The sequence below is a fragment of the Aspergillus niger genome, assembly GCF_000002855.4.
Source record: "Aspergillus niger supercontig An01".
NCBI classification, from domain to species: Eukaryota; Fungi; Ascomycota; class Eurotiomycetes; order Eurotiales; family Aspergillaceae; genus Aspergillus; species Aspergillus niger.
The window spans coordinates 1,512,411-1,537,806 of NT_166518.1; the positions used below are offsets into that span (position 1 = coordinate 1,512,411).

The 25,396-nt window shown below is 50.9% G+C and overlaps 12 protein-coding genes across 12 annotated transcripts; 9 read left to right on the forward strand and 3 right to left on the reverse strand.

Annotated features, from left to right (window-relative positions):
- Positions 1–445: 445 nt before the first annotated feature.
- Positions 446–3,277, forward strand: An01g06390 (uncharacterized protein; the record flags this gene model as incomplete). The annotated part of the gene is made up of 4 exons (XM_059748721.1): positions 446–507; positions 696–2,128; positions 2,186–3,141; positions 3,191–3,277. The coding sequence occupies 4 exons, from the start codon at positions 446–448 to the stop codon at positions 3,275–3,277; spliced, it is 2,538 nt and encodes an 845-aa protein (XP_059603182.1).
- An 835-nt stretch (positions 3,278–4,112) lies between these two features.
- Positions 4,113–5,264, forward strand: An01g06400 (hypothetical protein; the record flags this gene model as incomplete). Its single annotated transcript, XM_001389028.1, has 1 exon — positions 4,113–5,264. The coding sequence occupies one exon, from the start codon at positions 4,113–4,115 to the stop codon at positions 5,262–5,264; it is 1,152 nt and encodes a 383-aa protein (XP_001389065.1).
- Positions 5,265–6,003: 739 nt separating this feature from the next.
- On the forward strand, positions 6,004–7,928 carry An01g06410 (uncharacterized protein; the record flags this gene model as incomplete). Its single annotated transcript, XM_059748729.1, is given in 7 exon segments — positions 6,004–6,162; positions 6,225–6,304; positions 6,359–6,539; positions 6,591–6,644; positions 6,724–7,222; positions 7,316–7,582; positions 7,630–7,928. Coding segments are annotated over 7 exon segments (1,539 nt in total).
- Positions 7,929–8,095: 167 nt separating this feature from the next.
- On the reverse strand, positions 8,096–8,686 carry An01g06420 (uncharacterized protein; the record flags this gene model as incomplete). Its single annotated transcript, XM_001389030.1, has 1 exon — positions 8,096–8,686. The coding sequence occupies one exon, from the start codon at positions 8,684–8,686 to the stop codon at positions 8,096–8,098; it is 591 nt and encodes a 196-aa protein (XP_001389067.1).
- A 747-nt stretch (positions 8,687–9,433) lies between these two features.
- On the reverse strand, positions 9,434–10,064 carry An01g06430 (hypothetical protein; the record flags this gene model as incomplete). Its single annotated transcript, XM_001389031.1, has 2 exons — positions 9,434–9,948; positions 9,995–10,064. The coding sequence occupies 2 exons, from the start codon at positions 10,062–10,064 to the stop codon at positions 9,434–9,436; spliced, it is 585 nt and encodes a 194-aa protein (XP_001389068.1).
- Positions 10,065–12,780: 2,716 nt separating this feature from the next.
- Positions 12,781–13,799, forward strand: An01g06440 (uncharacterized protein; the record flags this gene model as incomplete). The annotated part of the gene is made up of 2 exons (XM_001389032.3): positions 12,781–13,027; positions 13,090–13,799. The coding sequence occupies 2 exons, from the start codon at positions 12,781–12,783 to the stop codon at positions 13,797–13,799; spliced, it is 957 nt and encodes a 318-aa protein (XP_001389069.3).
- Positions 13,800–14,237: 438 nt separating this feature from the next.
- An01g06450 (hypothetical protein) lies at positions 14,238–14,954 on the forward strand (the record flags this gene model as incomplete). Its single annotated transcript, XM_059748748.1, has 3 exons — positions 14,238–14,535; positions 14,641–14,757; positions 14,869–14,954. 3 exons carry the CDS (start codon positions 14,238–14,240, stop codon positions 14,952–14,954), a joined length of 501 nt encoding a protein of 166 aa, XP_059603184.1.
- A 668-nt stretch (positions 14,955–15,622) lies between these two features.
- An01g06460 (hypothetical protein) lies at positions 15,623–16,510 on the forward strand (the record flags this gene model as incomplete). Its single annotated transcript, XM_001389034.3, has 2 exons — positions 15,623–16,065; positions 16,123–16,510. The coding sequence occupies 2 exons, from the start codon at positions 15,623–15,625 to the stop codon at positions 16,508–16,510; spliced, it is 831 nt and encodes a 276-aa protein (XP_001389071.1).
- A 1,397-nt stretch (positions 16,511–17,907) lies between these two features.
- An01g06470 (uncharacterized protein) lies at positions 17,908–19,939 on the reverse strand (the record flags this gene model as incomplete). Its single annotated transcript, XM_001389035.3, has 3 exons — positions 17,908–19,343; positions 19,400–19,777; positions 19,864–19,939. The coding sequence occupies 3 exons, from the start codon at positions 19,937–19,939 to the stop codon at positions 17,908–17,910; spliced, it is 1,890 nt and encodes a 629-aa protein (XP_001389072.1).
- A 262-nt stretch (positions 19,940–20,201) lies between these two features.
- An01g06480 (uncharacterized protein) lies at positions 20,202–22,006 on the forward strand (the record flags this gene model as incomplete). Its single annotated transcript, XM_001389036.3, has 4 exons — positions 20,202–20,204; positions 20,272–20,429; positions 20,505–21,879; positions 21,947–22,006. The coding sequence occupies 4 exons, from the start codon at positions 20,202–20,204 to the stop codon at positions 22,004–22,006; spliced, it is 1,596 nt and encodes a 531-aa protein (XP_001389073.1).
- A 715-nt stretch (positions 22,007–22,721) lies between these two features.
- Positions 22,722–23,687, forward strand: An01g06490 (hypothetical protein; the record flags this gene model as incomplete). Its single annotated transcript, XM_059748774.1, has 4 exons — positions 22,722–22,789; positions 22,898–22,945; positions 23,032–23,179; positions 23,295–23,687. The coding sequence occupies 4 exons, from the start codon at positions 22,722–22,724 to the stop codon at positions 23,685–23,687; spliced, it is 657 nt and encodes a 218-aa protein (XP_059603185.1).
- A 187-nt stretch (positions 23,688–23,874) lies between these two features.
- An01g06500 (uncharacterized protein) lies at positions 23,875–25,386 on the forward strand (the record flags this gene model as incomplete). Its single annotated transcript, XM_059748783.1, has 3 exons — positions 23,875–23,975; positions 24,062–24,734; positions 24,790–25,386. 3 exons carry the CDS (start codon positions 23,875–23,877, stop codon positions 25,384–25,386), a joined length of 1,371 nt encoding a protein of 456 aa, XP_059603186.1.
- Between the last annotated feature and the right edge of the window lie 10 nt (positions 25,387–25,396).

Below are 25,396 nucleotides of genomic sequence, written 5' to 3' on the forward strand. Positions count from 1 at the left end.
TCCCCTTCTTTTCTTCCTTCACTCCAAAAGTCCTAAATCTCGCTGGCTTTTGCTTCTTATCCTCGAACAACAATAGCGTCACCCTATACCTTCCCTAAATTCTTGGCTACTCTTCAGCTTGCAAACGGAGTCGATCGACTAGTAGGGTTGCTGTCAAACCACATAGATTACCGTGGATTCTTCCCCACACCCCGATGAGTACGAACAACGGGTGTGGGTGTCTTGTCGATTATCGTTTCTTATCGTCTTGGGTGAAACGCCCTACACGCAGGAAAAAAGCCATCTTCAGCCTCTTGTCTAGATCGTGATCGCTGTTTCGGTCTGTATGGCGATCTTACTCTGCAAGGTAGATCGGAACCATCTCAGATTCCGGACCATTTATCGCTGTGGTCGCGATTGCTGTTTGTCGGATTTAATCCCTCAGCCAGATCGGGTGTGAACTTCCATGCCTCGCCCCAGAAGACCCGGCGCGCCAGAGCCGAAACGACGATCACGTAAGGGCTGCTGGTGAGTTTGCCAGGATGCCAATTTACCAATAACCTATCATTAACCTGTCCCAGGCCTTGCAAAGCCCGAAAGGTGAAATGGTTTGTCTAATGCCCAGGCCTTATTTAGTTTGCTATCAGAATTGCTCTTCATTAAGACCGTTATGCCATCACATTTAAAGTTGACGACGAAAGCTAATTTCTATGCAGTGGGGAGGAGAAGCCATCGTGCCTCAACTGTCGACGCCAGAATGAACCATGTGACTATAGCATCAGGTTGAATTGGGGCGGGAGGACACGGAGAAAATCTTCTGTAGACTCCCCCAGCTCTCAGTCCAGTAGTCCGTCGGGCCACTATGCCACCTTCAGTTTCTCGCCCTCAAACCAATTTCATCCGGATGCCCCGAGTCCAGCCCAGCAATTCACGCCTATTTCCATTCGAGACGGAACGACTGCGCCGGATCAAGCTACAGGGGACTTGCTATGGGATGTCGGACTTGCAAGGGGTATGGAAATAGGAACATCCACAACCAGTCCTAAAGGATTACTTGATATCCTCCATGAATCTCCGACTGCCTTTGGCCAGTTAAATAATGAATCCAACTGTACAAATGGCAAGACCTCTGTAGACATGGGAGCTGCGTCGCAAGAACAAGAAGCGACCACCCCATGGCCAGACCTGTCCCCCGATTTAGCCACATCGTCGTCGAGCGAGACTCTGCTCGCTTTCTCCCCGCCTGCACCCCAGTCGCTGGACACCATCTCATACCCATCGCCTACGGATACGAACTCGACAGTCGGTTCATTCGCGGCTTTCGCCTTTTCCTCTGCCACGATATCGGGGCCCATCTCATTTCTCCGGCATACATCGGATCTCCATCATTCCCCGCCCGACTCTAATCACATGCCCGATTCTCGTACTGAGTTTTCTAGCTATTCCTCGTCTACGGATGTGATGAGCATCTATGCAGACTTCAATTCACATGCATCATCTTCTGCTCAGAATGCGGCATCGCCAGGGTCCGCAGAAGCAAGTTTGCTTTCGTCAGGATTGGCTCACGAGGCCCCAGCGCTGCAGGCGGGTCCAGCCGTCCATACGGAGAACTTCTTCAGCAAGATTATGAACGATCCGCTGCATCCTGATAGCCAATCCGATGGGGGTTATTCTCGCCCAGGATGCGTTTCCCATGCTGCTGACGGTGCGGGTCAGAACCTATCGGAACCAGAGGACGTTTCCATGTCGGAGAAGAGGTGGCAGGCTTATCTGACCAGGGTCACGGACAATTACGGGTTGGATTGCGGGCGCCCGGATCTCGATCTCAACAAGAACGACGATCATTCCGCCATTGACATCAACTATGCATTGGACCTGTTCAACGCGGACAGTCAACCTGCTTCCACTTCGACCTCGGAAGGTTCGCATACAGGTAATGCGAAGTACAATGGATCTGACTGCAACAAGCGTGGCTACTATGTATCGCCAGTACCAATAAACATACCGCGGTATCTCTCGCCTTTGCCACCGTCACTCGTGAAGACGCCGATCAACTTGATGTATTTCCACCACTTCCTCAACCATACTGGCCGGATGCTGGTTCCTCATGATTGCGAAAATAACCCGTTTATCTCGGTGTTACCGACCAGTACGTACCATTAGTTGTTGACCCAACCCAGCGCATTTACTGACATGAATTAATCAGTGGCGATTGGCGACTCTAATCTTCTGAATTTGATGCTGGCATATTCCGCTAGTCATCGGGCGCGGTATTTGGGCCATCCTGAGCCCGCAACCCGGATCGCACACTGGGTGAGCAATGTCTTTCCCACTCTGCGCTTAGCGCTTGAAGATCCCCGTGAGAAGGTGACCGACAGTCATCTGGCGACTGCAATTATGCTCCTTTCTTTGAAAATCATCTCTCCCAGCACGTTTGAAGTGCCCATTCCATGGCAGAGTCACTTGAAGCTTGCTCGGGACCTGTATTTGGCACGACAAGAGCAGATGTCATACCCTGGAAACCGTGTCGGCGCATTCCTCGCGCGCTGGCTGGGGTATATTGATCTCATGGGCGCCCTGTCATGCCGACAAAGTGGACCACCACTGTCTGCATATGATTCTGTCTTGTCCATATGCTCCGATGCAGGACCGCAGGGCGAATATTGTGTCGACTGCTTCAGTGGGTATACACCAAAGACGGGTCTATTCCTAATGCGGCTGGGAAGATTAACTCACGAGTGTGATAACGAGCGTTTTGACGAACACGGAGTCTTTGTCCCGGACTGGGAACCATCGCCAGATGTTGTTTTTGAAGCCGAAACCTTGATAGCGGATCTCGGCGTTCTGGACACCTACGCCTATGCTGATGCAACACACTTCGGTCTGGGCAAGACGGATTTCCTAGCCACTGACCGGGCCTTTCACTATGCAGGACTATTGCACCTTCATCGTCGGGTGCTGAATGCGTCACCCTTCTCTGATGCGGTTACGGGGGCCGAAAGGGAGCTCTTCAAGGCAATAGGCGACATCCGGCAGAGTGCGTCTGCAGAGGTCGGAGTGCTGTTCCCGTTGTTTACTGCGGGTTGTGAAGCCCGGGATTCTGCGCAACGAGCAGAAATCCAAGAGCGCTTCGATTTCCTCGAAAGAACAGGAATGAAACAGGTGAGTCGGTAGTTATCCACGCATTAGCCATGTCTAACTTTGCCACTAGATGCAAAGCGCTCGCACGCTAATGCAGCGATGCTGGTCCGAAGACTTGCCATGGATCGCATTGGCCCAGGGCGAATTTCTAGGGTAGCCAGGCAGATTGACCTTGTACATCTTTTCTTGCTCATAAGTCACTACTATCGGGTGAAGAGCATATGTCGTACCTGCGGGGTGTGTCACGCTGATTGCGCTTATTTCATGTAAAGCGGTCGCAGACAGCAGGCCTGACTCTATTGAATATACTATGTACATATCGAGAGGTCGTTGAGGGAGGGTCACTTGTAGAAGCCATTGGTCTTTGATGTTCAGTCGCTCCTCACACATGCAGTACTGCTAGGTACCCATGGCATGCTGTATACTCAGGAATAATGCACGTTTGGTTTCCTGCCCTGATGGCGACACAACCATCTCAGATCTCTCTCTCTCAAAGCTTTCTCATCCAGCTTAATAGAGTATCCTAATTGCCCTCTAGGCTTGACCACTTTCAACTCACTCTACCTTCCACGGCTGTTGGTAGCAATTTGCTAGTAGTCCTTTGAAGTCTACTGCGCTCTCAATCCTCACCTAACCTACAATATTCCCTCTTCCACAGCTCTTGGAACCGATCTGCTAGCAATCCTATATAAAGGCCATCGATCCTTTGATCCTCTTCCAACCTACATAATCTCCTCATCCTCGCATAAAATACCTTGACTGTCTGAACAAAGGGAAGGTTGCTAGGTGACGAAGCTCTTCACCAAGTTGTGGCGCTCGAGAACTTCACAACACACCTACTACCAGCGCCACTTCCCAAAATGGAAGGGTGCCCCTCCCAGCCATACCAGAATGGGCCCCAGCGTGACTCAGGGACCATCCTAGTCCTGTTGCTTATAACCATAGTGTTTCTTTGCTTTGTGGTCTACCGCATAGAATCTTATGTATTCATAATGCTTCAGACGATCGAGCGGGGAGACATGGCTCACAAAAATGAAAAGAACAGTCTCCAGATGGAGCGGACCGCGCTGGCTCCAGTGAATCCATGTGCTCAGAACAGTACTGCTCCGCTCTCCAGTCTCCTCGACAGCGGGCTTGACGACATCAAAGTCCCCAGCCTACAGCCACTGTCACCTATCAAAAAGTCTTCCGTTATCCGGATCACAATTCAGAAGCAGCCTACAGAGAGAGCGACGAGCCTGCTCATTGACCAGCACGTTGACAGTCTGTCTATTCCCGTGCTGGAACCCCAGAAAGTGAGTCCTAGTTCCGGTGCAGCTACCACTATATCCCAGGTCCAACTGCCATGGTTAACCCGCCCGGTGTGTGTTAAGAAACAGCCGTTCGTCACGATGAAACCACCAGTGCTTGTGCCGTGGGATGGTACAATCAGATGGGCCCTCGCAGGATGCAGTGTCTTTGAGAACACGGACGAAGAACTCGACGCGTTGCTGTATCGCCCGAACATTGTCAGCAAAGGATCTCCAGCTGAGCTCTGGATGTTTCAGTTCGGTCTGCGCTATATACCCGCTGAGAGTGACAGAGATGTATACCGCGCCGTCACTATTGAGAAACTACCATCAGATGTGACTCTGCAGCAACTTTTGCCTTTGGTCCACGGTGAAATCTATTCAGCGCACCTCCTCGATACTGTATCTATCACAGGGTCTAACACCGCTTTCATTGCCTTCGTTACCCAGGCAGATACTTTTGACTTCCTTGAAACTTCAGGCGGAAGTCTCGCCCTGGGAGCGACACAGGCTAAAGTGACCCTAGTCTCGACTCCAACATATCCTATGACGGCTGGTATGGCACGGCTGGTTTTCGAAGAGGGTCATACGCGGTGTGTCTGTATATCTGGTGTGCGGGACACTTTGAAGGCAGAAATTCGTCGGGTCTTAGGCCGGTCGCCGTACTTGGACTATCTTGAACGGATCGAAGACGGACAGGCACTCGGGGAGGTCTATGTTCGGTTTCACTCTATCAAGGTGGCTACTGCCGCCTATGGGCTTTTGAAGAGTCATCCGAGCTTCCACGAGTTTAAATTTCGGTTTCTGGGAGCAAGACCTTCGGCGCGGCGATCCCGAATTGGGATTTGGGATTGAAGAGCAGTCTCGTCTTCCCGTGCGTCTGTACAGTAGATAGCCTTTATATCGTTTTATTGCTGGCGTTAATGGAAATCTTCCAGTAGCAATCGAGCCTTGGTAAGCTGGTAAGCAAGTAAGCAATGCCTAGAACTTCCCCGCGTGGGGGCGGGTCTCCAACATTCCTTAGCCGAGCTCTACCCCGGCCGTGACCCATCCACAGTAACCACCCCCATTATCCATTGCCATTGATCCGGGTGCACTAAGAAAACACAGCATCTCAGATGTCATTATTCGAACTGAATGCGGAAGTGAACTTCATCGCCGTGCTAGCGCATTCCACGGTAACACATACATAGCCGACTCAGACATGGTAGTCCTTGCTTCATGCTGTGCAGACATCCACCGCGGGGAATAACCCTTCGTTTGGGCCCGACTAACTTTTGGGTTTCCTCCTCCAGTTAATCTCGGGCCAATAGACCTCACGCACACCCTTGGCGATCACCATGATTGGTTTCTCGTTGGGTCCTTTTGTGCTGATCGGTCTGTCTATCCTCGCTTCTTGACCCTAGATCCTTCGCGAAGAGCATCGTCATTCAGCTGCAGCTATGATCACGATAGGATTACCAATTGCCGGAAGCCCACCCTTTAAAATGCTACTGGCGCCTCCCCTCCTTTTCTTCACTGTTCCTCCCTAGTGTCTCAAGTCATTGCTTTCTGCCCGCTCCTCCTCTTTGTCCATCTGCCACGAAACATCATTATGGCGCAGGTCGACGAGAAACCAGCGTTAAACAATTCCTCACGGGGCGTGGTGGATACAGAAAAGGCTACTACTGTCCACGGTATACCAGAGGAGTCGCAACTGGACTTTCTTGATGATCCGGATGAAGGTTTGAGTGAGGAGGAAAAGGCAAAGATCGTGAGTAACCTCCCCTGGTCAACACCAACAGGGATGATGAGCTGGACTAATGCAATTGCCAGGATCGTGCATTACTGTGGAAACTTGATTTGCGGCTTATCCCGTGGTTGAGTCTGCTGTACCTGATTTCCTTTTTGGACAGGTGTGCACAGTTACCCCAATGATCGTCGTAGGAAATTAATCGTGGCTTAAATAGGACGAATGTCGGCAATGCAAAGCTCGCTGGTCTCCAAGGGGACTTGCATATGACCAACTCGCAGTACAACGACTCCTTGACCATTTTCTTCGTGTCATACGCGATCTTCGAACCTATCACCAATGTTCTCCTCAAGCGCTGGCGGCCTAGCGTGTTTATTCCGATTATAATGGTAGTATGGGTATGGATAATAAAGTCTTATGCAGGTTGACTTGCGCTGATTTTGGGACAGGGCATATGCATGACTTGTATGGGACTCGTACACAACTTCTCTGGGATCATGGCGGTGAGTGTCTGCATACATATACTATCTTCAAATAAAGGAATTCACGCGGCGCAATTGATATCCCTGCTGACGGTAGTAGGTGCGATGGTTCCTTGGTCTGGCGGAAGCCGGTCTCTTTCCTGGCGTCGGATACTTCTTATCCTGCTGGTACAAAAGATCCGAATTCGGCGTTCGCATGGCCATCTTCTTCTCCGCCGCTGCTCTTGCGGGGTCGTTCGGCGGATTGCTCGCGGCTGCGATTGCCCTGATGGATGGCATTTGAGGCAAGGCGGGCTGGTCTTGGATCTTCATTCTTGAGGGTCTGCTGACGATCGTCATCGGCGTGCTGTCTGTATGGATGGTCTACGACTTTCCGGACCAGGCCAGATTCTTATCCGAACCGGATCGCAAGCGTGTACTGCGTCGTCTGGCAGCTGACAAGCAAGCCAGTGCTGCGTACGAGAAGTTTGAGATGACGTATTTCTGGAGCAGTCTGAAGGACTGGAAGACCTATCTCAATGCGATCATCTACATGGGTTCATGCATGCCGCTATATGCATTCTCCCTATTTACCCCCACTATCATCAATGAGCTAGTATGTCCTCCACAACCTGAGCATATTGCACAGCACTAACAATAGATAGGGTTTGTTTTGATACTCCTGTGATTCGGTAGGGATCTAACCGGCGCAGGCTATACCGCGATTCAGGCGCAGCTTCTCAGTGTCCCGCCTTATGCCGCGGCGGCTATCGTCACTGTGGCAGTCGGGTTCATCGCAGATCGGACCGGCCAACGTGGCATCTGCAACATTGTGGTGTCAATCCTCGGTATCGCCGGGTTCTCCTTGCTTCTTGGGGCGAGTTCTGCAGGGGCACGATATGCAGGGGTGTTCCTGGGCGCCATGGGTATCTACCCAGCGATCTCGAACACCATTTCCTGGGCCAGTAACAACGCAGAGGGTATGCATCTCTATTGAATAGTGGATAACCATGGCTGACTGTGGCAGGTGTGTACAAGCGCGGTGTCACGCTGGGTATTGTCATTGGCTGGGGCAACCTGAACGGCGTCGTGTCGTCCAACATCTACCGCGGCGGAGACGCGCCTCAGTTCTATCCGGGACACGGGGCGGTGCTGGCATATTTAGTGCTGTTTCTGTTTGGCGGATCAGTAGTGCAGTATGTCCTTCTCCGACGGGAGAACGCGAAACGTCGTCGGGGCGATCGAGACCACTGGATAACAGGACTGGAGAGACAGGAGATCGAGAAGCTTGGAGACAAGCGGCCAGACTTTATATACACGCTGTAGCTGCTATACCCAATCAAGACCAAACAACATCTCCACTCAGCTTCCATCAATCCAAAGTCTATATATATTCTTCTCCTCTGACTGTTCAAACCGCATCCCGCAAGGTATAATAATTCACAATATCCTGATCCTTCTTCGGCCCCTTGACCACATGTCTACTCGCCCAACTAACCACCTCCCCAATCCCATCCCCCACCCCCATCCCCCTTCAGCACCCGAAACGCATACGCCGTGCGATACATATCATTAATACAGAGATGATTTCCCCTCGCCGTAACCACCACCGTCTCTCCCCCAGCAGCTGGCGGCACCGGCGCACTCACATACTCATCATCCTCTTCCCCTTCCCCTTCCCCACTGGTAGATGTATCTGATGTATCCGTATGAAACTCCATCCCATGAAACAAATAATCCGCGACCTTCTCATCCCCTACTTTCACAAACCACACTGACAAATCATCCTTGACTGTAGATGTAGATGGAGTTGATAACCTCCAAATATAAGACTTCTTCCATTGCAGATTATGACCGATATGTGCGGGGAGGGTGCCGGTCTCGGTATAGAGGAGTTGGCGCTGCGGGGGAGATTGTGGTTGTGCGGTGGTGGTGTCAAGAGGAGTGAAGGATGCGGTGCCGTGCAGGTTGCCGTTGATGTCGTGCGGGTTTGCGCTTTTGAGGACGCGGAGGAGGGTCCATTGTTTTTGGGGGAGGGAGGTGAATAGGTGGGTGAGGTTGAGGGCTGGGGTTATTGTTGTCATTGTGGGAGCATGGTATGGTTTGTATGTGATGTGTAGATTTGTGGTAGTGTGGTGAAGAGAGGAGAAGGGGATGGAGTGACGGAGGAGGAGGAGGGGAAAGAGGAAGAAGGTCGGGTGGGGAGCTGCGGGAGGTGTGGATTGTGACCCACTGAGCTAGTCTTGGATTAATACACTTAGTATTGATCTAGCATTAATGGAGTGAGGTTGGTGTTCTGGGGTTTATCTTTGTTTGATCATTATTAATGAGTAATGTTCACATTGAGATGAATGTACATCTTCGCTTGGTATATTGAGGTCAGATGGTTTGTTGGTTGGGCTAGCAGCACACCTGATCTGATGAATTCCGGCTTCGGATCTATCCGCAATCCCTGCCCTCTATCTATCTAGTCGCTAACAAATCTCTAATATAGTCCTGTACAGAGTACACGGGTTTTAAAGGCTAACTCCAAAATTGGCGAGCTCTCCTCCCGCAGCAATCAAATCCTGTGTGTATTCTCTGCTAATCTCATTTTCTCTACAGAGCAGACACACACCTCTACTCCCTCCGCGCTCAAGACTCGAACATACAATCAAAAACCAATGCATCTAAAGATGTCTGCGAGAGAACAAGACGAAGATTTTCCTTCATTATTTTTATATGATTATCTTTTCATCCACCCATATGGACCGTAACAGCGCATCTTGCTCCAAACAAGCATACACTCATCCACTGACGCAACTACCCCAGCAACACCGTCTCACACCACCCTAGTTCGGCCTAGGCTGATTCTGCGGCTTGCGGTCCTTGTGCGGCTTGTCGCCGTGAGGCTTGGGCTGGGGCTTCGGACCATTGTCATGCTTCGGCTGGTCCTTAGGAGGTTTCGGACCATCGCGCTTGTGGTTGTCCCCATGTGGAGGCCTAGGATCTTTAGGAGCGGGGCCCTCCTTGTGAGGCTTGGGCTTGTGTGAATCGTGGGGTTGAGAGTTGACTTTCTTAGGTTTGGGTGCATTGTCAGGCTTGGGACCGTCCTTTGGTGGCTTCGGTCCATCATCGCGCTTCTGTGGGGACTTGGGGTCTCTGATATGGGCCCCGTCCTCAAGAGATTGAGGCTTGGGCTTGGGCTGATGGTGAGGTTGGGGACCCTTCTTGGGCTTAGGTGCGTCAGGCTTAGGCTCATCCTTAGGAGGCTTTGGCCCGTCACGCTTGTTGTTGTCGTGGGGTCTGGGAAGAGGGGGGTTAGGAGGAGGGTTGGGGTGATGATGAGGTTGGACATCAGTAGGACCTGAAAGTGTTAGCATGCGGGTATGTGAAATTGTTGCAAGACATACGTGGAGCAGGAGGGGCAGCGGCAACCAGGCCGGCTACCATCAAGGTAGAAAGAACGGCAGAAAGCTTCATTGTGATGAACAACAGGAAATGAAGAATATGGAAGAATAAGAAACGCCAGTTTTCTTGATGTTCCAGTGATGATGTTGCTGATGAGTTGATAGCCGGGCTTCGACGTCCCTTTTATACCTTTCGAGACACGCCCATTCGGAGCATCATCGGCCTCTCAAACAGTCATTTATCAATCACGCAGGGAAACTTCGCCCGGTATTCTCATCCGGATATGCTACGTTTGTCTCTAAACTGAATAAACTTTCGCGTCTACCGAACCATGGGCCTGATGTATCAGCCCTGCCGTGTTTCAGCATCGCATCAAGTTTGCAGAATTTTGATCGGGATGGAATCAACTACCATATACACCATCCGAAAATCCTTCGCTCAACCACAATGTTGGTCAATTTGTAACGACCAGCAGTTTCGTCTCTGATAGACTGGCCTCAAACTTCTCAGGAGCTCTGTCCTAAAATTGGGTGCAGGTGCGGTGCACATGCTGTGTTCCTCGGGTTCTCGGGCCGGCAGCCCTCGTCGATCACGAAGCTTAGCATTTAAGTGTCGATCAGTTGCTTGGTTTTAGTGGTTCTATGAGTCGACGGTATGATAGGCAGGCGTGGTGATAAATCTACTACAGGCGGTTTGGCATACTGTAGAGTAGCCCCTACCAAGAGTATCATACTCTGCATCACCAGTAAGTGATGGTAAATATTCCTACTATTCCAATGGGCGTATACCTGCTTCGTGTACGAACATCTAACTTTTATACTTCTCCACATACTTCTCTTAAGCTGATACCCCTAGCGTAAATTTGACTACCGGATAACCTTATATCCACCTCTTCAGGAGGGAGGATCTAGACCTCTCGACCAGTCCCTATTCCCGCCGGTGAAGGGTTTTTTTTCCATCTGAAACACTCACACAAATAATCCTTATACAGTAACCGAGCCTATCCGGATACATCCAACACTGTATATCAATCTAGAACCGAACAGGCGGACATACCTAATATATTAGGTATATGTCCGTGCCCACATAGGGGTACTCATTCCCGGTCTGTGTCATTGGGAAACTTTGATGACAAGAGAGTCTAGGTTGTTTTCTTCAGGAATGTGCCGTGCAATCATAAATAGCGATTACTGCTTGTTATAGGTTTCATCACGACCAAACCCTTCCAATTAGAAAAAAAGCCAATAACATTCTCAAGCATATCCATATTGTGCTTCGTGATAATTGACCCCTGGCAGCGTAGAAGTATGCTTACTACATCTGTCTAGAGAAGGAAACAGCATACGAGACAATCCTACGCTTCAAAGCCAAGAATAATACAAAGACAACGAACAATGCCAAGCAACAACTCCACCACCCAGATAAAAGTAGTACCCCTCCGTGATCGGCGTTCGCGAACCGGACCGTGAGTCAAAAGACACTTGGCTAAACTTGGCATCATATAGTGAGACGGATACAAAGTTTGGTTGAAGGGGAGAGACGAGCGGGAGAGGTTTGATTCTAATATGCTGATCCTTCCCTGCTTAGTTAACTTCTATGGTTCTTGAGCTAGGTTGTTGGGATATCGGATGTATATCATATAGAGTCCTAGACATAAGGGGTTTCATATGAATAGATAGTCCCGTCAACCCTTTTACTCGGTATAGACAGACAGCCCTCTAAAATTCAATACTAGTAAGGAACAACCGGTAAAAAAGTCCATCCAGCAGTCGAGATATAACCCAAAGATGCAGAGACCCCCGAACTCGGTATGATCACACTGACACAGGAACAGTTTTGGTTGAGTCTCCTCCTTTCCAAGTTCTCTGGAACAGGGATGTACAGCTGCCGCAGATCTACCTTTCCCCTTCGTGTCGAGGAAACATTCCAGACTCTCCCATCCTGAGGGAATAGGAGACAAAAGACGAAGAAAGTCTTCTCGTGTACTTCCTTTGTTCTGAACGTAGTACAAAGCTTCGCTTACTACTATAGTAGCAGTGGCAGAATGTTATTAGTTGACCGCCCTGTTTACCGCTCTAAACGGCAGAACCTAGCGAACCTCGCTCTGAAAACCTCGGATTTAAGCGGATTTAGGAGCATACAGTCCCCAAAATGCTCTCACTGGATTCTGTATGTTTTTTGACCGCTTTTGGAAGGAGGTGGCAGAAAATGGTCGCTGGTATAACCTCGTTATAGTATGAGGGTAGTCGATTCGTCTGGATATTATTCATGCCATTTCTTTTTTCTTTTCTCTTTTTCGTTTTTTCGATTATGATGTCTTATTCAGTGTTCGAAAATGGACTTATGATATTATTGTCTTGTACAGCTTGGTTTATCGGGTTTTCTTCGTTGATTAGTTGGCTCCTACATTAGTATATCACCAGGGCTTCTTCGGTCATATCATTTACATGCTCATATGATTTCTGATGATAACATTGTGATGATGGGAGTGATACTTCTTATATAGGGGGTTTTCACTCTAATTGTTCACCCTGTGGTTGTCTTCATTGAAGAAGCCTATTCAGCTATTGCTTGTTGCGCGACCGAACGCAAATTTCCAATTGTTTTGATATCATATGCCCTTGTTATAATGAACAGATTATAACGGCCAAGCAATTGTAGATGACAGTAAAATCTTTGACTTCTGAAGATATCAAGGCTCAATTCAATCAAGTGCAGACCTAGCGGTTGCAGGAGCAACCTATTGCTCCAGGCTACTAGACAAAGCCCATCGGTCGATTAATGCAGCATGTGCGGGGATCATGGCGTGCGCAAGAACCCCGCATGCCACCGCCGTCGATCCATCTCTATCCTTAATTCTTTCAATTCCCATGATAGTTCATTTTGGTATTCCAACATCAAAAGCCGTCCAGTCATGTCGTCACAAAAGGTTTATCTCGACCATTTGCTTCTTCAATTCAGCAAGATCGAGTTCGAGTCGCCTTCGAAATGGTTGACTGATCACTTTACTATCATTGAGGGCGGTACTCATGCGGGTAAGATATTAATATCCCTCGTTTATCGGATAAGATCTTTTGCACATGCTTATCACTGGCAGGTGGTCTGAGTCGCAACAAATTGATCATCTTCCCCGACGGCACTTATCTGGAACTCCTAAACTGGATCAACAAACCAGAAGATTGGAGAGACCGACCGGGCGATTTTGCGCTTACATCTTTAGCACCAGTCTCGGCCGAAGATAACCATGACCGTATAGTCAAAGCGCTGAATACCATCTCTGATGATAGCCTGGGGGTGACATACTCACAGCCGATCGATGGAGGACGTCAGACGCCCAGTGGGGTTGAGATTCGTTGGAAACTACTAAAGGCACTTTATTCCGATACAAAATCAACTACGCCAGATCTTCATCCCAGAGGCCGCACAGATGCACCCTTCTTCTGCCATGATGTCACGGACAGGGTTCTTCGCGTCCCGTATGATCAGTCTTCTATCGTTGATCACCCATCAGGCGCGACGGGGATTGCGGGCATCGAGCTGCTCGTGCCTAAAGATAAGCTGCAATCCTATGTGGCCACTTATACGTGCATAGTGGGAGCATCCCCGCGCTTGTCCACTACCGAAGCGGAGTTCGAGCTCAGAGCGCCGGGTTCCCTAGATTTCTCCGGGGTTCTTCGCATTCGGGCTGCAACTTCGGAGAATGATGATCAATATCTGCGGGAGAAAGGGATTGGCATTTCATCTCTGATAATCCGATCGAAAGCTATCGGGGATTTTCTCTTTCCTGTATCAGATTATCTGCATTGAGGCGCTCGTGCTAATCCGTGTATGTACCAATGCAACTTGGAACTTGAATCTTCGATAAGGAACTAGTCAAAGAGAGGAAATGATCAATCAACATCAGTGTACTGCAGTCGCAGATCTCAGTCCATTGAGAGAAATCATGATGTTATGCTCTGTAGCCTATGATTGCGTACAAGGTTCTAGCAGGTCATAAGTAGTCTTCAAGATGCTCTCTAGACAACTGTTCCAGAAACAGACAGATGTCTGATCGAGCAAGGGATCTGTCATCCTGGCCTTTCCGACCGTATAATGATCTTTTTATAGGTCGCAGATCGATCAGGAGGTACATGGCCCTTGCTTATCATTTCCGCATTAGTAGAACTTATTCTGGCTTGTTAAGAATGCTCGCGGGGCTTCTGCTTGAAGTCAGCTGTGTTGCTCACCGCTGGAGCGGTCACTGATATGAGCTCGTTCAGCTGCTTCAGAGCATGCTGCGAAGTCGTATCGCTTAAAGGTACTCCGTACTTCTACTCCTATCTGCACCGGGTGAGCCACACTTGGACAGGTCCTGGTGGCGTCATGGACACATTCCTCCCTGCCCCTGGAATGACCGATCAGCCCGGGGATGAAGGAGATCGGTTCCATACGGCATCCAGAGCGATCCGTGGATCCACGGCCTTTAAACTCAAATCAGAGGAATGTGTCAAACGATATCAACAATGTAAACTTAGAATTCATGTAGATGTTAGATTGTTGAGTGGTGAGTAGTGAGCAAAGCGACGGACAGATTGGGCGAATTCAGAGGGTCATCAGTCATCCAAGGAGGGCGAGTGAAGTCGATACCTCTGAGACAGTTTTTCCCCAGAATTAGACCCTCGCAATATCCCTGGATGTGAAGGTATCACGGCACCGTTGCATAGTGGGGCTTGGAACCAGGCGCCCCAGATTATTGGGAATAGTGTGCTGCAAAAGATACCCACAGGTCAGTTTGACAGGGCAACAGCCACGGATTCGGGACGACGCATGCGGCGAGGGTTGAGGGGAGACTGAAAGGGTCCGCGGAAACCAGGAAGATGTAACGAGGTACTGTTAGGGAGATGGGGACAAGTGGATCCCAAGTTGCAGAGTGTGAGATTTGAGGATGATGAAGATGAAGATCTGGAAGAGTACGGAGTATAGAGATTAGAGAAGGGGGGCAAAGAAACGCAGGAAGAATGAGATGCGATGGGGCAAAAATCAGCCAGAAAGGCGTTCAGGGTCCAGACTGCGCGGCCAGAGATTAAAATAACCGGCAACTAAACTGGAGGAGGAAAAGAGCATCCAGCAGGACTTCGTAAAAGACTCCATTCTTACGCAAACCTGGACTTCGGGCGCAAATGAATTTTCGGCGCTACGCAGTGGGACTAACAAGGACTAACACCAAGGCAGTAAGCATCATCCGCCCGCGTCTCCCTCCGGCCGCAACCGGCCAGGCAATAATCCTTCCTCAATCTTCCTTCTCCTCTTCCTTCCCTCCTTTCGTTATTATTATTATTATTATTATTCTGGTCTTTTCGCTCCCTCGCCTATTCCCGCCGTTGTCGAGGGCTGACTGTCGCCTCTCCAACCATCTATTCCGTCACTCGTTCGTCTCCGACCTTCCACCACCACCACCGCTTCCACTGCCACCTTCGCTACGCCCGCCCATCGCCAACTTTTATATTCTCTCCCTCCTCGCCACCACCACCGCTCACTCGCCTTGGACTAGATTATCGTCGTCATATCATGGTGGGCACCTCCCAGTGAGCGATTCCTCTCCCCCCTCGACGGTCCCCACCGCCCTCCTTTCAGCCGCAAGATACCTCGTCATGGCACGTTGGCCCCGGGCCTTGACCCCCAGCCATGCTGCCAGTTCAACCTCCTCGACCATGCTCTTCTATCTCTCCTTGATGTCCATCGCTCTCTCGACCGTCGTTCGCGCTCACACTGTCACCCTTCTCCCATCTGTCGCCTCGTCCGACTTCCCCTCATGTGCCTTGACCTGCTCGGTCTTAAAGGAGGCCCAGAATGAGTGTGTGCCTCCCGTCGCCGCCCAGACTGATCATGCGACCTACGTCTCGTGCTTCTGCCAGTCAGCTCTGCTCGACCAGATCCATTTTCCGACTGGGGTCTGCACAGAAAGCTGTCCCAGTGCCTCGGATCGTGCGTTGATCCGGACATGGTATGACGAATTTTGCTCGTCCGAGGACACCCTCGCCGCAAGAGACACCACTCCTTCCATTTTCGCGAGAGATTCGCGCTCCCAGACCTGGTAGGTAGCCCCCGCCCCGGTGACCACCTGGACCGGCGCAGATATTGACATAGCTAGGTGGACCACCCACTACCAGTGGGTGATCATGGTTATTGTTCTGGTGGTCGCGTTTTCCGTCATCACCGTCGTGGGCGTCTGGCTCAAGCGTCGCCACGACCGGAAATATCCTGGCCTCTATCACGCTACCAACACCGCAGGAACCGATAGCGCACTGTTGGCAGCTCGTCAGCAGGACAACAGTCCATCACCTCAACCGGGACCTCCCCCACAGGGCGCGTTCAGGCCCGGCCGATTCGACCCCACGTTAAACTCCGAGTCGATTGCCAGCAGTTCGCGCACCAATATCACCGCTCCGACGACCCGGCCCGCTCGAAGTTCGTCGCGTCTACAGAAGGCCCAACCAGTTCCAGAGGGTGATATTGAAATTCGCGAAGTTAGCCGGTGATATCCGTGCATGATTATGGTTTCTTTCTTTCTGTTGTTTGCTTTTTCTATTTCACTTCAAGTGTCAATCTTTTCCCACTTTGAGAGCGGGAGAAATGCGCCGTTCACGTCGTTAGTACCGGCATGACGTGGGTAAAGCCAGTCGGGAAACAAATCGGCGCATCTCGCGAAACAAACTTGCATATACCTGGCGTTTACGTGTTTGTGGGGTTCAACTGGGAGACTCATGTCCAGTTTCAGTCCGATTCCATATCGTCCCACCCTACACTTCTTTTCTTCTTCGTCTTTTGACTCTCTCTGCCTCGCCTGCTCCGAATGATTGTGCATAAATATGGTTCAGGTTTCTATTTGGCTGTGGTTACCTTTGACCCTTGTGTGATCGAATATAGTCCCTTCCGTTGCTCGCTTTCTTTGATGCATCGATATTATACTCCTATACGTGGAGCATGACCAGGATCGAATATCAATATATATATATGACTGATTATTGTAAGATTCTTACTTCATTCAAGGAGGGGATGGACCTACAAAATCAAAACAGAGAATTCAATGAACATAAAGTGACACGGATTTCCTATTTACTTTTGTTGGCAATCCCAGAGAACACCGTGCTTATATATTGACAAATGAATCCGTCTTTAGTGTGCCTTCGGGTTGGAATTGCAGCCTGCAAATACTACCTCGTTACTAATCTTTTCGCCCTGAAGTGGTGCAGAGACAAACTGCACTGTATACTACCAACATGACAGGAGCTTATTTTCTAAAGTACTAATTCAGATCATGGTCTACCATGATTGATACTACAAGATTAAGGCATAATCTCATACCTCCTACTAACCGATTACTGATGCTTTTGGTGCATGTACGTCATACTTAGTTACTAGTATTATAGTATATAAATGGCCCACTGGCCTCAGCATTCTCACACAATACTATTGAACCCCCCCCAAAATCACTCCGTGCATGCGGATAGCAAATACACCCTTTATCTGTGTTTGCTCTATGCAGCAACACTTTCATATGCTAGTCATTAGACAGAGACTGGAAATCGGGTGTAAACCATACCCCCAACGCACTCAATAGTCGACATGGTTCAAAGCAACACATGATATAATCCCTACGTTGTCTAGCTAGTTTTCCCAGGGCCATCATCTTCTATAGTGATTATATAAAAATCATCAGAGCGTGTGGCATATTAGTATCTAGTTGGTACTTGCATAAAGTCACTAGTGATACAGCAATACAGCTCAGTTCCCAGTACTGATTTCAATGATATATTTTGGATGCTAATTTACAGGGTAGTAGTATATAAAAAGCGGTAAAAGAAAACACAAAATCGCTGAACTCGATATAAAAACCAGTCATCCCAACCAGACCACACAACAAAGAAACAGCCCCCTAAGTAACCGTTATACTCACGATCTTAATATCCTGCTCCGGCTTCTCCTTGAACGTCTTCGTGTTCTCAATCTTATGCACGACATCCAAACCCTGCACCGCACGGCCAAACACAGTATGTTTCCCGTCCAACCAGGGCGTCTTTTCTGTCGTGATAAAGAACTGACTTCCATTCGTATTGGGACCCGCGTTAGCCATGGACAAAGTATATGGTTTATCGTGTTTAAGACTGGAGAATTCGTCCTCAAACTCGCCGCCCCAGATGGATTCACCGCCTGTGCCGTCTCCCAGCGGGTCACCACCTTGAATCATGAACTTGCGGATGACACGGTGGAAGATGGTGTTGTTGTAGTAGCCGTTGCGGGCATGGGTGGTAAAGTTCTCGACGGCTTTAGGAGCAGCAGAGGGGTAGAGGCGAAGGTGGATGTCGCCCATGGTGGTGTGCAGGATGGCGGAGGTGCCGAGTTCGGCGGCCTTCGGTGCGGCGGCTTCACGTCCGGAGGCGGCTTCGCGCGGCCGTTCGTTTTGGATGTCGCGGTTTGATTTGCTAATTTCAGTGTCATTGGTGAATAGGTAGAAGCGGACTTTAGCAAATCCTGTGCTGACAAGGATTGGATCGCGTTCTTCGGCTTCTTGGAGGAGTGGGTTGGCACTGGCAGCCATGGATACGGTCACGACGCCCTTCTTTTGCGGTTGACCTTGGTACATGGCGAGGTTGAGGGAGCGGAATGGCTCCTCTTTGGCGTAGACGCGAACGACGCGGTTGGTGTATGTGTTGATGCATTTAATGCCGTAGAGGGAGCCATAGAGGATGAAGTGACCGGATTCGTCGAAGAGGACGTTGATCTTGGGCTTGGTGATGGGGTTCTCGAGTTCCCGTTCTACAGCAAGTCGGCGGCCGAATTCGAGCTCGTCGAGTTGGTAGATTGCTGTGCCGGCTTGTTGCATTGCAGTGATTGTGTTCAGTGATTCGTCGTACTTGCGGTAGAGCTTGCCCGTGGCGAAGTCGAAGACGCGGACTTGACGGTCCGGGAAGGAGACGGCGGCAAATTGCTGACCAGACGGGGAGATGCATAGCGACGCAGGGACCGACTTGGCCTTTCGGAACTCGAAGAGGTTGGTAGAGGACTTGAGCTCGAAGACATTGTCGGGCTTCTCGAAGGAACCGTCACCCGCTCGCCAGTACTCAATCATGCCGGAGTCGTCGGCGGAGATGACACAATCGTAGGCGTCGTTGAAGGCAATGGCGGCCACGGGGCTTCGGTGGATCGACTTGACGGTGTGCAGAGGGGTCTGATTTTCACCGCGGCCATCGAAGACCTGGATCATACTGCTTTCTTCGTCTGTTACGGCCAGCAAAGGTAATGAGGCGCCCCGGCGATGGACCCAACATACACAGCGCGGAGTGAATTCGAGGGTGAGCATGGCAAGAAGGTCTGCGATAGTGTTAGTGCACTCGATCGCTGCGATAATAAGGAGCTTATATGCCTACCAAACGTGATAACATCAAAGATCTTGACCGTCTTGTCCGCTCCGGTCGTCGCAAAGCTTCTTCCATCGGCGCTGACGCTGACGCTCTTGATCTCCGAGGTGTGGGCGCGAAACTCCTTCACGAACTCGACACCGACTGCCATCTTCTTCCAAAATTTGACGAAGCCATCAATAGATGAGGTTATAAGGAAATCGGTATGCGGAGTCACGGTGACAAAGGACAATTGGTCCTTGTGCATGAGAGACTTGGAGTACCGCGGCGATGCGGGCAGCGCGTTTACGTAGACCTTCTCGAAAGGGAGCTTGCGACGCTTCTTTTTCGGTGCATCAGCGGAAGGGAGGGCCGGTCCGAAGTCATCGTCAGAAGATGAATCGTCTCCTAGAAGAGCTAGTCAGTAGCTGTTCAGCTGCGCATCTTGTCTTCACAGCTGCTCGCAGGAGCTGTTCCCGACACTGCAGACGTACCATTCTCGTCGCTACCATCCACGGCGGAATGGGGGCGCTTGTTCGTCGCCAGCTTCTGTTCCTCCTCTGCAGGCATTTTAGAAAAAGAATCAAGGGTAATTTATTAGTAAATATTGGGATGAGCAAGACAGCAGCGCTGGTCAAGAAGCGATGGAGGAGCAAGGCCGGGCGGTCTGCCACCGCCGGCGGAGCTCGGGCCACATCGCGAACTTTTCTGGTTGTCCCGCATTGGTTGGCCTCGCCGTCTCTGAGTCCTCACCGTCCAGGAGAAGCATCCCCCTGAGCTACCAGTCTTTTCCCCCGACGGTAGCCCATCCTTTCATCCACAATCAGTCACCATGGTATGTTGTCTATGACGCCCTTCCTCTTGTTACGTCGCTTTCGACTAAATACTGACCGCCCCTCAAGGCGTCCTTCGCCAATCCCACGCAGATCTTTGCGGACGATGTCATCGAAGAGAAGGGTGAGAATGCTCGTTTGTCCGCCTTCGTCGGTGCCATCGCCGTCGGAGACCTGGTGAAGAGCACCCTGGGTCCCAAGGGAATGGACAAGATCCTCCAGTCAGCGTATGTGGGATGACCCATTCAAGCTAAGCGGGGTTGCACCCCCCGAACACCACACTGATATTACGGCTGATATAGGTCGACCGGAGACATCCTCGTTACGAATGACGGTGCTACGATTCTTAAGTCAATTGCTCTCGACAACGCTGCGGCCAAGGTTCTCGTCAACATCTCGAAGGTGCAGGATGACGAAGTTGGTGACGGCACCACTTCCGTGACCGTGTTGGCTGCGGAGTTGCTGCGGGAGGCTGAGAAGCTCGTGAACCGCAAGATCCACCCCCAGACCATCATCGAGGGATACCGGATAGCTAGCAAGGCGGCTCTGGAGGCCTTGGAGAAGGCGGCTGTTGACCGTAGTGCCGATATGGAGTCGTTCCGCAAAGACCTCCATGCCATCGCTCGTACCACCCTCAGTTCGAAGGTCCTGGCCCAGGACCGTGATCAGTTCGCTGCCCTCGCCTGTGACGCTGTCCTCCGTCTCCGTGGCTCGACCGACCTGAGCCACATCCAGATCATCAAGAAGGCCGGTGGCAAGCTTAGCGACTCCTACCTCGACGAGGGTTTCATCCTCGACAAGAAGATCGGTGTGAACCAGCCCAAGCGCTTGGAGAACGCCAAGATTCTGGTCGCCAACACGGCCATGGACACAGACAAGGTGAAGATCTTCGGTGCACGGGTGAAGGTCGAGTCGACAGGCAAGCTGGCGGATCTCGAGAAGGCGGAGCGTGAGAAGATGAAGGCCAAGGTTGAGCGGATCAAGGCCCACGGAATCAACTGCTTCGTCAACCGTCAACTCATCTACAACTGGCCCGAACAGCTGTTTACGGAAGCTGGCATCATGTCCATTGAGCACGCCGACTTCGATGGTGTTGAGCGCTTGGCCCTGGTCACTGGCGGTGAGATCGCCTCGACATTCGACCACCCCGAACAGGTCAAGCTGGGTCAGTGCGACGTTATCGAGGAGGTCATCATTGGCGAGGATACGCTCATCAAGTTCTCGGGCGTGGCTGCCGGTCAGGCATGCACCATTGTGCTCCGTGGTGCCACGGAGCAGCTGCTCGACGAAGCCGAGCGCTCCCTCCACGACGCTCTGGCCGTGCTCTCTCAGACGGTCAAGGACCCCCGGGTGACCCTGGGTGGTGGCTGTGCCGAGATGGTGATGTCCAAGGCCGTTGAGCAGGCTGCCCAGAACACGACCGGCAAGAAGCAGATGGCCGTGGATGCTTTTGCGTACGCTCTGAAGCAGCTCCCTACCATTCTGGCGGACAACGCTGGTCTGGACTCCAGCGACCTAGTGACGCGACTACGACAGGCGATCAACAACGGCATGACCAGCTCCGGACTGGATCTGCTCACCCCTGGCGGTGGCATTGCTGACATGCGCGAGTTGGGTGTTGTGGAGAGCTACAAGCTGAAGAAGGCGGTAGTGTCCTCTGCGTCGGAGGCTGCAGAGGTAAGAATCACATTCCTTTGAGTTTATCTGGCAAAGTTTGATTATACTGAAACTAACCAACCTACAGCTTCTCCTGCGTGTCGACAACATCATCCGGGCTGCGCCCCGTAGACGTGAGCGTATGTAAGGGACGAGGGAGATGTCAAGTAAATATCCAATATCCAATCTTATGTGAGCGTGGAAAATAATGTGAGCTTGATTCAAACCCGCCAGGGATGACTTAGGAGGTGGATGGGATGTCCACTGTGCTCTATAGGGAGCGTAATTACCATGCTATAGACCTTCCGAAGGGAAAAAAAAAGCAGCTGACGAATGATTTTTGAATATGCTTATATTTCTTTCTTTTCCTTTACCTGGACGATGACACTCGTGGTGCCTCTCGCTGCCTTCACAATCTGGTATGGTATGATCGGCCTACTTTCGATTGGGGCTGCGTAAGAGTGTCCTTGAACCTACGCTGTGTAGTAATTACAGCACTCTGATCATCTCAGACACGGGAGTTTAGAGCTGGTGCGATGTGGGTCGAGGGAGTTGTTCCTGCCGCCAGCCTGCCATCATTTGACGTGGTACAACATATGGCCCCAAGTATGACGAACTCATGTTTATCCCAGCTCCTCTTGCAAATACGATGACAAGGCACCCCTCGACCAGCAGTAGGCAGAAACAATAAGGAAGTAGGACAGCACCCTTTGACAATAAGTAATAGTTAGTAGATAGTACTCGTAGTCTACTAATTTAGACGCGACAAGTTCCCTGTAAACAGCCCCCAACGTACAGGAGGACATGGGAGAATTGCAGCAGCACCCAGCCATGATGATAAATAACTAACTAATTAGACGATGATGGCTGTGCCAGGTCAATCCAGCATCTGCGCCAAGGATGATAAGCGGTCGAGGATCCAAGTTCCAAGGTGTTTGTGCGCACCAAAAATTTCCTGGCCGATCATCCCAGCAGCCAAGACTGACACGGGCGATTTCCTATATTTAGTGAGCGTTAAATGTTGTGGGGGGACAGACAGTGTTGTTATTTCTCCGAATATGCGCATTTTGACAGCGGATGTGTTAGGGTCGGTCGCATGGCTTACTTGGAGATATAAATGCGGACAACATTATATTCTAGTACTTGAATACTTATTATGTCCTAATTCTATAGTGCTGCCCGGTTTCCTCATTTACACTTGACTGCGATGATAATTCTGTTAGCGTCCACTGAGTACTGTTCCGCGGGGCGATCGATGGAGCAGCCCCCGCAAGAACGGGCCAGTCAGAATCCCCAGCGACAAGCCATTGCGCGTTCGGCGGTCCCCCCAAGGCACCACAAGCACCACAAGCACTGCTGGACCCTGAAGCTAATACCCGAAAGTTAGTAACTCCCAGTTCCCAGGGTCCAGCAGACAGACGCCCGGACTAAGTTAGTTTCATCGGGTCCCTGAACATGAACTGGGTGGAAACGGTGGGAAAGCCTTGGGAGGGGAAAGGCCCTGTTCATCGTCCATCATCCTTCGTCCCTCCCTTGGCACTGACAATACGACCCCATGGCTCATAGCGGAAGGGGTTGCGCTCCACTGCTACCTTTCTGTGACTTTATTACCACCCTCCACTCCAGTACCACCCCCCCCAAGTGAACTGATGCCGTCACTGCAGTCTCACTACAACTGGTCCTGTACCATATCCAGCCACACCTCGGCTGCTGCTGCTCTTTCACTCGTTCCTCTTCTCCTGTCGTATGTCATGTCGACTGCTGCAATTGGACTGGTCAAGATCTCCCAGGCTCTGTCAGCACTTGCTTCGGTCACTGCACTCGTTTAGATCCCCAGTTGCAAGGCTGGACGTGATTGATCCCCTCATTCCTCTCCTTCCCCCTCCCTTCCGCATTCCGCCCACCACGTTCCGTCTTCGTCAACGGAATTTTTTCATCCACTTCTTCACACGCGTGTTGATGCTGCTGTCTTCTTCGTCCTTCACTTGAGATTTTCGCATTTAGCGTCTATTGACGATGGTGGTGCCAGGCTGGATATGGGCGGTCTTTCTGACCATATTTGTCTCCTTTCAGAGAACAGTGACGGCGCTGCAGCTGGACATTAACGATGAACGTAGGTGTTCCCGACTCGTGCAGGAATGACGCACACAGGTGCAGGTACTGATCATTGCGCAAATATAGAATCTATCAAAGATGCCGCCAGGACCACGGCCTTCAACATGATGAGCTACTATCATGGCAACGAATCGGGCCAAACGCCAGGAAAGCTGCCCGATACCTGGTGGGAAGGTGGTGCTATGTTCATGACGTTGATTCAGTACTGGTACTGGACTGGCGACACATCCTATAACGAGGTGACCACCCAGGGTATGCTCTGGCAGAAGGGCGACAACGACTACTTTCCAGCCAACGATAGTAACTATCTCGGGAACGACGACCAGGTCTTCTGGGGTCTAGCCGCCATGACGGCTGCAGAACTAAACTATCCCGAACAAGATGGTCAGCCATCGTGGCTGTCGCTCGCCCAAGGTGTCTTCAACACCCAGGTCCCCCGATGGGATACGACCAGCTGCCAGGGTGGACTTCGTTGGCAGATTTGGCCTTACCAGGCTGGTTATACCACCAAGAACGCCATCTCGAACGGAGGTCTGTTTCAATTAGCCGCTCGTCTGGGACGCTACACCAACAACGATACATACACCGACTGGGCAGAAAAGATTTGGGACTGGAGTGCGACAACGCCGCTGTTGCAGACGGAGGACTGGTACATTGCCGACACAACCACCACAGAGGCAAACTGCAAGGATCATGGTGATATACAGTGGACGTATAATTATGGAACCTACCTCAGCGGGGCCGCATACATGTACAATCTGGTCAGCACCTATTCCTCCAATCTGCAAATTTAATCCCTGGCTAATCAGATTCTAGACCAATGGCGCCGACAAATGGAAGAAAGGTCTCGACGGTCTGCTTGCAAGTACCTTCTCAAGGTTCTTCCCGAAGGAATACGGCAGCAACATTATGTCCGAGATCTCCTGTGAGCCCAACATGATGTGCGACCGGAATCAGGACTGCTTCAAAGGTTTCTTGTCCTCCTGGCTTACCTTTACTACAACCATTGCGCCCTACACTGCCGATCAGATCCTCCCGAAGATCCAGCAATCCGCCCTGGCAGCGGCAAAGCAATGCTCGGGAGGCGATTCCGGCACTCAGTGCGGGCGGCGGTGGTACCAAGCGCAGTGGGATGGCGAGACATCGCTCGAAAGTGACATGAGTGCCCTGAGTGTCTTCTCGTCGAATATGATCACGCATCGGCAAAGTCAAGGTGGCCAATCTCAGGGTCCGTTGACGTCGGACACTGGCGGCACCAGCCAAAGCAACCCTAATGCAGGAACCGGTCCAAAGGATGCACCCAATAAGCTGCCCGACATCACAACCGGAGACCGTGCAGGTGCCTCCATCCTTACTGTCCTCTTTGTCGGCAGCTGGGCTGGTGCTATTACCTGGCTGGTCTATGGAGGTTGAGCGACATTTG